We start from the raw sequence: 10854 nt of genomic DNA, 5'->3' as shown, positions 1-10854 counted from the left end.
TAATGTAATGCAGTGAAAGAGTTCAATATCTCAAAAAAAATCATGCAGCGTTTCTGAGGCTGCTAGGCTAATTTGAATGTGGGAAACCTGATTAAAAGTGGCAATTATAAAATTTGCACCTCCCAGTTTTGATGTTACATAACCAAATGTCAGGCTATATTATGCAGAGAGTTCTCCTGTCTCAAACACTCCAAAACTATAATCTAAACCAGAGCACACCACATGCTGAGACCCAGGTGTTTGCTGGGGGCCATGAGAAGTGAGTTGCTCTTTCTAAAATATACAGCACCTGACGGTTTCATTGACAGATAGAACATCATCCTTGTCCTTATTCAGGCTTTGGCATCGTGTCCATCTGGGTGTTTGCCCTCCTGTTGCTGCTGAGGAGTTCAACATGCGCTGGTGACTTCAGTGTGGGTGAGCAGGTTCACTTCTTTGACTTTACGAGTACTTGGACTGCAACAGGTTCACCACAGTTTGTGGTGTTTGTCAGTGTTTTTTTATGGAAAACTTTAAATGCTGCATAGAAACACTAACTTTTTATACGTGAAATGTAGGGTTTTTGGCATTTTTATTTTTCGTGATAACACCTTGTGAATAGGCCACCATACATTATGAAGTGAAGCTGGAGGTCATTCACATGATGATGAATGTGGTTTTATTTTGGCTGATTTCCCTATTGTTGTCATTTTTACCATGGCAACTACAGAGTGTTGTGTCTGTAGTTGATATCAGAGTTATGGCTGTTTGTCACGGCAAGGAGACAAACTTTGTATCAGAAAAAGCAAAATACAACAAGTCAAAAGAATGACAAAAACAGGAGTTTGATAAATGGAATCTGGTTGCTTGATGATTGTCTGACCGATTAGTGGTCTGCAGTGTTTTCACTCCACCTTTTAGCATCGGCTCAGCTGACTTGGAACCTCCACCGAGGTGATACCAAACACAACCAGGCACCAGGTACTATCCACGGCTTCTGTCAATGGAAAATCAAAAAAGAGCAAGTCAAGCCGAGCCAAGCCGAGCCAAGCTGCAGCATGCAGTGGAAACACAGCAAGAGCTGAAAGAAACTCCAAGTCGTGACATCATGCTTACTGCTACCTTACATTTGCGTTTTTTACTTTAATTTCAATAGCCAGGATAATTTATATTTAGCGATTTTAGCGATCCCCTCCTCTCAGATCCATTTTCTTTGTATACTAATTTTTGAACACTGTCTGTGCTACCATTTAACCATCTAGGTGTACTTAAAGCTCCTTATATTCAGTCTTAAGGATCACAGGATGGGGCAAAGCGGAACTTTTCATGTTAAATTTCTCCATCACCATACACCATACATTTGGGTTGGAGTTGTAATGACTAGAACTACAAGAGACTCAGGTGCAAAGATCTCAAGTCCAAAAATTCAAAAAATTAATTAACTGGAGGTGAAAAGCAGATCAGCCAGGCAATAATCAAAACTCAAACACCAGGCAGAGCTGCAAAGCAACAACAGGCCTAACAAAGGCTGGAGCTCTAGTCTGCAGGAAGACAAAGACAATCTGGCAAACAGGAAGTGGATCGCTTGGACTATAAGTACTGGGGGGGCTGATTGGATAATTTAGAACAGGTGACGACTGAAACTGGTGGGAAACTGAACAATGACAGGAAGAAAAACACACTGGACTGCATAAGGAAAGTTATTACAATATAAAACAGAGAATGCAGTCAGCAAGAGTTCATATGTGTCGTCACAGGAGATACGTGTATGAATGGGTGTCTGAGCTGCTCCCAGCTTTGCTATTGAGGCATGTAAATATTTAACCCATTCAACCACTGAGACAGATCCTTTTAAAAAACAGTACTAGGACAGACCTGTGCAGGGCAGACCTGCAAAGCTGGGAGCGGGGCTGCAAAGAAATAACAATTCATGTTAAAATGCATTGCCTGCACCAACATTTTAACACTTAACCTTTCATTTTCTGTTTTATCTTATTTTGAACTTCAGTCAGTGAGCACCATCACAACAAATGGGAAAATAATCTAATCATGTAGAAAGGCAACTTGTAGGAGGCAGAGTTATACGAAACATTTACGACAGACTTGCTATATAATTAATTAGATAAAATCCAAAAAGAATAATCAATCACAACACAAAATTGATCATAAGGATAATGTAGCATTGCAATGAGAGCTAATTTAGCAAAGTTTTAGTTCATCTGTCCCATGTTAGGAAGAGGTTTGCTGTGTTTCATATTTTAGTTTTTATTAACATTTTACAAGATTTGGGTCCCGTTCTATTCAGTGTTTGAATCTGGCACCTTTGCTTCCCTGAAGGTGAGTCATGCTGTGAGAGGAGCTGGTCTCTGTGTGTCAAATGATAGTTTAAACAAATTAAGCATCAATGACTCCAGTGACGGGAATTTTTTTCAAACAACAAGCCTCTGTTCATACACCTGTGGTGCAGGAGAAACTTCAGTCTTTACATTATGATAAATAAGATGATCTTTTTCTTTGTTCGCAGTGAATCCCTGTTGCTACTACCCTTGTCAGAACTCAGGAGTCTGTGTGAGATTTGATGCAGATCGCTATGAATGTGACTGCACAGGCACTGGCTTCCATGGTGAAAACTGCTCTGTTCGTAAGTTCATTTACTTACTAACAGCTCAACTAATTCTTTACAGCAATAACTAAATCCAGCTTGAAGGCAAGTTTGTAGCTGGCTTGGACCACTACAGAGGGCCTCAAAGACCTTTTTCTTGAAATCAAACACACAATCTTTGCCCATAGCGGAGTTCTGGACCAGAGTTGGCCTCATGCTGAAACCCAACCCGAGCGTCGTTGACTTCTTCCTCACCCACTTCAACTGGTTCTGGGACTTTGTAAACAACTCTTTCCTGAGAGACATGCTGATGGAGGTGGTGCTCAAAGGTAGGCGAACGAGGGAAATAAGCTTCAAGTAAGACCCCAGAGATGTAAGAAGACTTTTTTTTCTTTTGTTTTGAAGTTCTGATGTTTTTATAAGTTTATGGTGTGCTTATGCAGGATGACCACACTTCATCACTTCATCCAGCCAAAACGTTGGATAAAAATTTTATTTCAGGAAATTGATTAGGTGTCATGGCTTTAGGCTCATGTGATAAAAGGATTAATTGATTCATTATTTTTTCATAAACTTATATGAAAATGTATCTTATATCGGCTCTACATGAATGTAAGCATTCATAAATTGCTGGACTGTGCTTTTATCATTCAAAAGTCAGAACAAACCTTATTCCAAGTCCTCCGACCTATAACAGCAAGTATGGATATCTGAACTGGGAGTACTTCTACAACCTGAGTTATTACACCAGGATCCTGCCTCCTGTACCTCAAGACTGTCCTTTGCCCATGGGAACTAAAGGTAGATCTTTAATCTGCACAACAACTACACACTGCATACATGCCTTTCATACTAAAGGTCAGTGATATCCACTATAGCCCAGGGGGTAGTTCTGTATTTACCTCAGGGTAAGAAGACTACATGTGGTAAAGTGAAAGGCAAGTGGTGGATTAACATTTCTAAAAACGACACTATATAGAATATAAACTAAAAATAACTGAAAAGAAAAGTGAAGAAAAGCTGTTAAACTGGCTAAAAGCATTGTCAGTTTGAAATGTTAACTAAAAACACAGATAACGGATATATGGTGTTAGCTAAAACTAATGAATAAATGGTTGAGATGTAGTGAGCTAAACGTAGATGGTTGAAATGACCAAATTCTGCCACCCCAGGTGGTTCTAGTATAAATACAAACCAGCCTAAACGTGGACAAATCACTTGCATGAATTTCAGTGTGGGTGTACAAAGAAGGGTTGTAAACCACTGCTGTATACCAATATATAACATGCGGTTCAATATCTGTCCACAGGCAAAGCAGTTCTTCCTGATCCCAAAGTGTTGGCTGAGCGTTTCTTTAAGAGGACCAAATTTCGTCCAGACCCTCAGGGAGCCAATCTGATGCTTGTGTTCATGGCCCAGCACTTCACGCACCAGTTTTTCAAGACAGACCATAAAACTGGCAGCAGCTTCACCAAGGCTTTGGGCCATGGGGTGAGACACACTATGATTGTTCCAGAAACAATTCATACTGTTTGAGTGTTGATTGGATACGAGTGGCAGAGGAGCTCCAACGAGTGCACCAAAGCCTCAATATGAAAAAGGCGAAACAAACATTTTAGCCTGTAGCCTTGTACAATGAAAGGCTAATAGTGCTCCTGGGGCTTTTTGAACTTATCTTGCTCTTTCTTTTAGAGACCAGTACAAGCTGCAATGAGGTGACCTTTTTTTAATGACAGCAGAAAGACCCACAGCTTTCAGAGGAAAGGGGATTAGCTCCGTGTGGACTTTTCTGTGAGTTTTTAGGGTCTTCATCTGAACCAGCAGACAGCTTACTTTCACAGTGCGCAGAAGGAAAAATAACTTGATGGGTCAGAACAAACTCATCAGCGAGCACATGCTTTCTGTTCATTCAGATTTTCTCTGGAAGACATTTTTTAACTGTCCCAACAAAACTATAACACATTGCTTGCTGTGAGCCATTTGTTAAATAAGAGTTTTCTCTCCCACAAACTCAACATATTGTAGATTTGTCTTGCAGATTATTCACATGACCTGAATTTTTGGTGATATGTCTCAGGAGCTAGTTCATATGTATGCAAAACTGTGGCTTTATTGATAATCCAGATTGTCCTAAGTGGAGGAACTGCACGCTGCCTGGGCTTTTCACAACATTTTACACTGGAAGAGCAAGCGTCACACTTCTTCTGGCCACCCTTATAGCTGCCGAGGTGGATTTTTCAAGATGAAGCGCTCTTATGAGATCAACCTCATGGGTTTTGGTTTCCAGATCCACCTCTTTAAAGAGCAAGTTTCAGATCGTCAGTGTCTACCCCAGCCTGTGTTAGACTTACTGAATCTATGCTGACAGCCTGAGGCCTTGGTTTAATAACCACCTGCATTTCCATTGATTTCATTTACAAAATAATTTCTGCTTTTAGTGCATTCAATGAGACAGACGTTAAAGAAATTTGCAATCAGAAACAAATCAGCTTTTGAACACAGTCCAACGTTTTTACGGGTGGAACATTTTGTGAACCAGTATGGCGAGCACTAAAAAAAGAGTTTTTATAATAGTTTGTATAATAATGATTAATTGGCTGAGAAAATAAAATTCCAAAAACAACAAACAAAATATTGTAGCTCCTTAAACCCCAGCTCAAACAAACAGAAAGACGTTTACTGAACTCTCAGGAACAGCAAGCGGGAGAAAACAGTGCAAATGAAAATGTCAGCTCACCCAAACTTCAGTGCTATTTACAAAATGTGGATTATTATTCTATTAACAAAGCTTTCATAAACACAGATACTGAGGATCAAACAACCAGGACTCACAGATTTTACACAAAAAACAAATACAAAAGGGTTTGGAAGCAGAGGACAGAACCAAAGTGCCTCTGTCTGGACTGCTGGAAACACAGTATTTTAAAAGGCAGGAAGCTGAGAAAGGACCCCCAGACCAGATCTAGAAAGAGACACCTACCTTTCAGAAAAGGTCAAGAAAAACTGAGACACAGGTTGGGAAAAACTGGCGAGGAGATTTCTTGTCAGAAAAAGTAAACATGGGCCATTTTATGCTTTTGAACAAACAACTAGTGCTGTTTCATCCTGCTGATTCCAGAAAGATTCTGATATTCTGCAACTTTGGCAGTTTATAATTGATGTACATGTAAGTGACGCTGTTGAATGCTTCTGTTTTTGTGTTAGCATTGTATATTTTCACATGATTATTGGGAAAGTGAATTGATTTGACCTCTCTTTTTCTTTCAGGTAGAGTCTGGAAATATCTATGGAGACAACCTCATGCGACAGCTTCAACTCCGACTTCACAAAGATGGAAAGCTAAAACATCAGGTCTCACTTTTTCTGCATAATCTCAGCATTCAGATGACATGGGCATCCATGACAAGAGCAGTGCAAGCATCAGTGTTGGAAGAGTGTGGTCCGATTATGCAGGACAATCTCCTGCTAATCTAACATCTAAGAATCAAACACAACATCAGAGCATCTGGGGAAGTGCAGTGAATGGTTCAAGAATGTACTTTCTGCCCTAATCTATAAGCAAAACCTTTAAAATCCTTTTCCTACACGTGTCTTTCCTGTTTGTTCACAGTTAGTAAATGGTGAGATGTACCCTCCTACGGTGTCTGAGGTCCCTGTGCACATGGTGTATCCTGAAGGTATCCCTCCAGAGCAGCGTCTGGCCATTGGTCAGGAGACGTTTGGCATGCTGCCGGGTCTCACCATGTACGCCACCATATGGCTGAGAGAGCATAACAGAGTCTGTGACATCCTGAAGGCAGAACATCCCACCTGGGATGATGAGCAGCTCTTCCAGACCACCAGGCTCATCATCATCGGTGAGTCGAGTTTGACATCAGCTGAAGAGATCGGTGGCCACAACCAGATGCAAAATACAAGCTTTTCTGTTTATTTTCTAACCTTCAGGGGAGACAATCCGCATCATAATAGAAGAGTACGTGCAGCAGCTGAGTGGTTACCTGCTGAAGCTGAAGTTTGATCCTCCTATGCTCTTCAACTCGCCTTTCCAGTACAGCAACCGCATCGCTCTGGAGTTCTGCCAGCTCTACCACTGGCACCCACTGATGCCTGACAGCTTCCTGATCGATGGAGATGAAATCCCGTACTCCCAGTTTATTTACAACACCTCGATCATCACTCACTACGGGGTGGAGAAACTGGTGGATGCCTTCTCTCGTCAACCTGCAGGACAGGTACCGTCTACTGATTGTAATCAGGAATCAAGTCAACAGTGGTAGAAATTAACTAAGTTCATTTACTCAAATGCTGTACCTTAGTACATTTTTGGGGTATTTGTCCTTTATTTTATTTTAATAAACTTTATACTTCTACTTCAGTGCAGTTCAGAAGCAAATACTGGCTCCCAACCTTTTTGGCTTATGGCCCCTTATAACACAGACAGCAAGGGCCACTTGTTATGTTTCAGATATATATGAATTGTTAGTGATTTGCCTTATAAGCTTTTCAGATTCATTTAAATACAAAACAAAAGAAAAGTTGCATATCAGAACTTTCATCTTTCCGCCACATTAATCATCTCATGACCCCTTAGATTTAACTGAGGGGTCATGAGACGGGGCCCGACCCCTGGGTTGGGAACCACTGGACTAAACTATCCAGTTGTATATAAAGCAGTTAAATTCAGTTCCATCTTGACTAGTTACAGCAGTACTTATGCACTGCTGCATCAGTATTAAGACTTTATTCATCATAATACAGTTCAGTCATGAGCCATTTTTCTAGATCAAGTACTTTTACTTTTGATATGTATTTTGCTGATGACTACTTAAGTAGGTTTTTGTATGCAGCACTTTGACTTGCATTAGAGTAGCTTATTTATTGGTTGCTGTATTGGCACTTTTACTTAAGTAACTGCTCTAAATCTTTCTTCCACCACTGAAAGTTTAAAATGACTTTATATGATTCAGACACCTCAAAATGAACATTTAACACTTGCTGGGGGATGAATCATATCTGTGGCAACATTTATCACAGTTAAAATATAGATATGTGACAGGAAATGCTGTGAAGGAAGTTGAGCTCAATCTCTGTCATCTTCAACTCTTTCCTCAAATGGTTGCATTAACAAGATGTTCTCATTGATATGTAAAGCCTCAAAGCAAGTATTTGTCAAATAAAGCCCACTGCTCTGTGTTTTATCACATACACGACTGTCTGCTCAGAGGTACCTCAAATATCAAAGATCTGTGGGAGGGTCTCCCATGCAGACGACAGTAAGAGTGAAATATACAACATGGCGCATATTAATAACCAATAACCAACCACCAGTGATAATATTCTCAGCTACTTCTCAGAAGCATGCAAAGTCTTATTCCTGTTTGCTGAGAATTAAGATGCTCAGTGTTGATCATTGAGCGAAAAAGAGGACTCTCACAGTTCATTAAAATGACGTTGCCGTAACTGTTTTGTCTGTGTTGCAGATAGGTGGAGGCCAAAACTCTCATGAAATAGTGCTCAAAGTGGCAGAAATGGTCATCCGAGAGTCTCGAGCAACGCGTGTGCAGCCCTTTAATGAATACAGGAAGAAGTTCAACCTAAAACCATACACGTCTTTTTATGAATTTACTGGTAAGCAGAAATGATGCTGTGCCTATATCTTGCTTTTAAAATCCAAAATTAACGGCAGTCCATCCAGTATTTATTGCAACATTTCATTCTCAACCAAAGTGATTTATTGACTGACACTGCCATATAGAGCTCTGCTGCTAGTATGGATCGCCAAAGCCATGGTGACACATACAGTCTGTGGTGTAACATGGTGAGTTAGTAGCCTTTTAAGTTAATTAACAGCTGTTTTCTCTTTCCCGAACAGACGACTTAGAAATGGCCAGAGGTTTGGAAGAGCTCTACGGCGACATAGATGCTTTGGAGTTTTACCCCGGCATCGTGCTGGAGAAAACACGTGCTAACGGCATATTTGGGGAGAGCATGGTGGAGATGGGCGCTCCCTTCTCCCTGAAAGGCCTGCTAGGAAACCCCATCTGCTCCCCTGAGTACTGGAAGCCCAGCACCTTTGGGGGAGAGACAGGCTTCAGTATTGTCAAAACTGCTACTTTGAAGAAACTGGTATGTCTCAACACCAAGTGGTGTCCATACGTGGACTTCCATGTTCCACGAAATGAGGAGGAAGCAAAACCAAGGAAACCATCTACTGAACTTTAATCAGTGTTCACCTAATGACCTGTGGTCATCAGTTTATTACGATGCTGCCTGTAGGATATGACATACTATGGTTGTCAATGTCTTATAAGTTTTTGTTTTAATCCCGTTCAGATTGGATTTATTGCTCTGATTTTAATACTATATGTGCCTGTGAAGATTCTCATTCATCAAGGTCATTGTAAGCTATATGTGCTAATTCTGTGATTTTATCCTGCCTGCAGCAAATGACATGCTGCACACTGAAGCAGGTCTATGTTACACCACTCAAGCAACGACAGCATTAATAGTGTAGAAAAAGTGTTAATTTATCGCTTCAACATCAAGACTCTGCTAAATTTTCATGTATTAGCACAGCAGCAACGAGTCCGACTCTGTACTGAACACTTGAACTTCTCATGCCTTGCCTGTAGTACCATACCCTAAAACTGGTTTCTCTGCCACCTAGTGGTGAGTGTGGTACATGGAGCTTAATTGTTAACCAGAAATAAACATAATGTTGAACCAGTAGTCTCAGGCATAACTTGCAAAATAATATTATCCTTACAGGTGCCACATATACAGCTTCTCAGATCCACTGATTATGTCTCACTGGTCAGTCCTAATTCCAGGCTGAGGGCTTAAGTTCACGCCTTTAAATATCCCAGGAGATGTGACTGGATAATCACTTCTGAAAACCCATTTGTACAGCATGGCTCTTAACTAATCTTTTCTCATGTGTTTTTGGCACCATGTGGAAATTGTTCTAAAATGTCAAATGAAATTGTTTCCTTTAAGATCATCACAGATATCTCACTTATTTTTATTTCCTGTCCAGTAGTCATGATTAATCAAGTTTTTATTTTTATTTGTTTTTAGTAATGAAAGGTGCTGCATGAAAAAATAATGGTTTTAATTCAACATTATGGGGACTTGTGTTTTGTCCCCATAAGGAAGGTGAGTCCCCACAATTTGACTGTGTAAACTCAATGTCCCCACAACATGAGTTATACAAATGCACGCACGCACACACACACACGCACGCACACACACAAGTTCTATTAAAACACAGTTCTATATAAGCCACCAGTGTTCTGTATTCTCTCCTGACTTTATAAGTGGAGCCAAACAGAGAGATTTCTGCATTAAACCACAAAAACTTGCCTGGTAAACACACCACTTTAACAGACAAGGACAACAGCAAAGACAATGACAACACAATTAAACCCAGCTCATCTTAACAGCATCTGAAGACTGGTAAGAACTATATGTGTCTGAGAGACGACAGACACCGTAGGAGGGTACACCTCACCATTTACTAACTGTAAACAAACAGGAAAACAGCATTTTTCACATGTTTTTTTCTGATGGGATAACACAAACATTACATCAATAAAAATGAAAAAAAGTGAGTAATATGTTGAGAATTAATCTTGATAAAGTATGTTTACACAAAATTTCAGAGCCATACATACAAAAACACAAATATTGAAAACCCCACAACAAATGATCATCTGTATTGTTTCCAGCTTTAACAAATGGACACTAAAAGCACATGTTATAATTTACAATAATAGAGCGAACAAGCATACAAACAGTGAGGAGTTGTATCAAAAATGTCATTAAATCATAATAAACTTCATATATAGGTATGGATGTAGGTATATATATATATACATATGTATATATATGTGTGTGTGTGTATATATATATATATATATATATATATATATATGTATACATATATGTGTATATATCTATATATATATATATATATATATATATATATACATATCGTACATGTCGTACGTGTGTGAAAATTGCTCTCACACTGCTGTGGTTTTGCTGATGTACCAAAAGACAGGCAGCATTACTTCAGTGTCCTAAGACTGCTGTGTCATGGGGGCAGCCCTGCTGAACACGCTTTGCTGTTCATTCACTCTGCTTCAAACAGTAGAATGCAAAAACAAGGTACACATCTAGGATAAATATACTACTGAAGTAACCACATTTTATTATTCTAGATTCTAGATTCAATTCGCATGCAAGGTTAAAGTGTTAATTGCATGTCTAAC

General features: G+C 39.7%; 1 protein-coding gene across 2 annotated transcripts; it reads left to right on the top strand.

The window, feature by feature from the left end:
* Positions 1–222: 222 nt before the first annotated feature.
* Positions 223–8990, top strand: LOC121606335 (prostaglandin G/H synthase 1-like). Of its 2 annotated transcripts, XM_041936579.1 has the most exons (10): positions 223–238; positions 2504–2620; positions 2770–2910; positions 3239–3382; positions 3891–4072; positions 5849–5932; positions 6192–6438; positions 6527–6699; positions 8059–8209; positions 8454–8990. In XM_041936579.1, the coding sequence occupies exons 1-10, from the start codon at positions 223–225 to the stop codon at positions 8801–8803; spliced, it is 1605 nt and encodes a 534-aa protein (XP_041792513.1). In that variant the 3' UTR covers positions 8804–8990. The 2 variants fall into 2 exon arrangements, with proteins under 2 accessions (XP_041792513.1, XP_041792514.1); XM_041936580.1 differs by lacking the exons at positions 223–238; positions 2504–2620 and having other exon boundaries at positions 2781–2910; positions 6527–6813; positions 8062–8209.
* Positions 8991–10854: the final 1864 nt, after the last annotated feature.

This window comes from Chelmon rostratus, chromosome 5 (genome assembly GCF_017976325.1).
Source record: "Chelmon rostratus isolate fCheRos1 chromosome 5, fCheRos1.pri, whole genome shotgun sequence".
NCBI lineage: Eukaryota > Metazoa > Chordata > Actinopteri > Chaetodontiformes > Chaetodontidae > Chelmon > Chelmon rostratus.
Note: the sequence above shows the minus strand (reverse complement) of the source record. Positions and strands in the feature narration are given on the sequence as shown.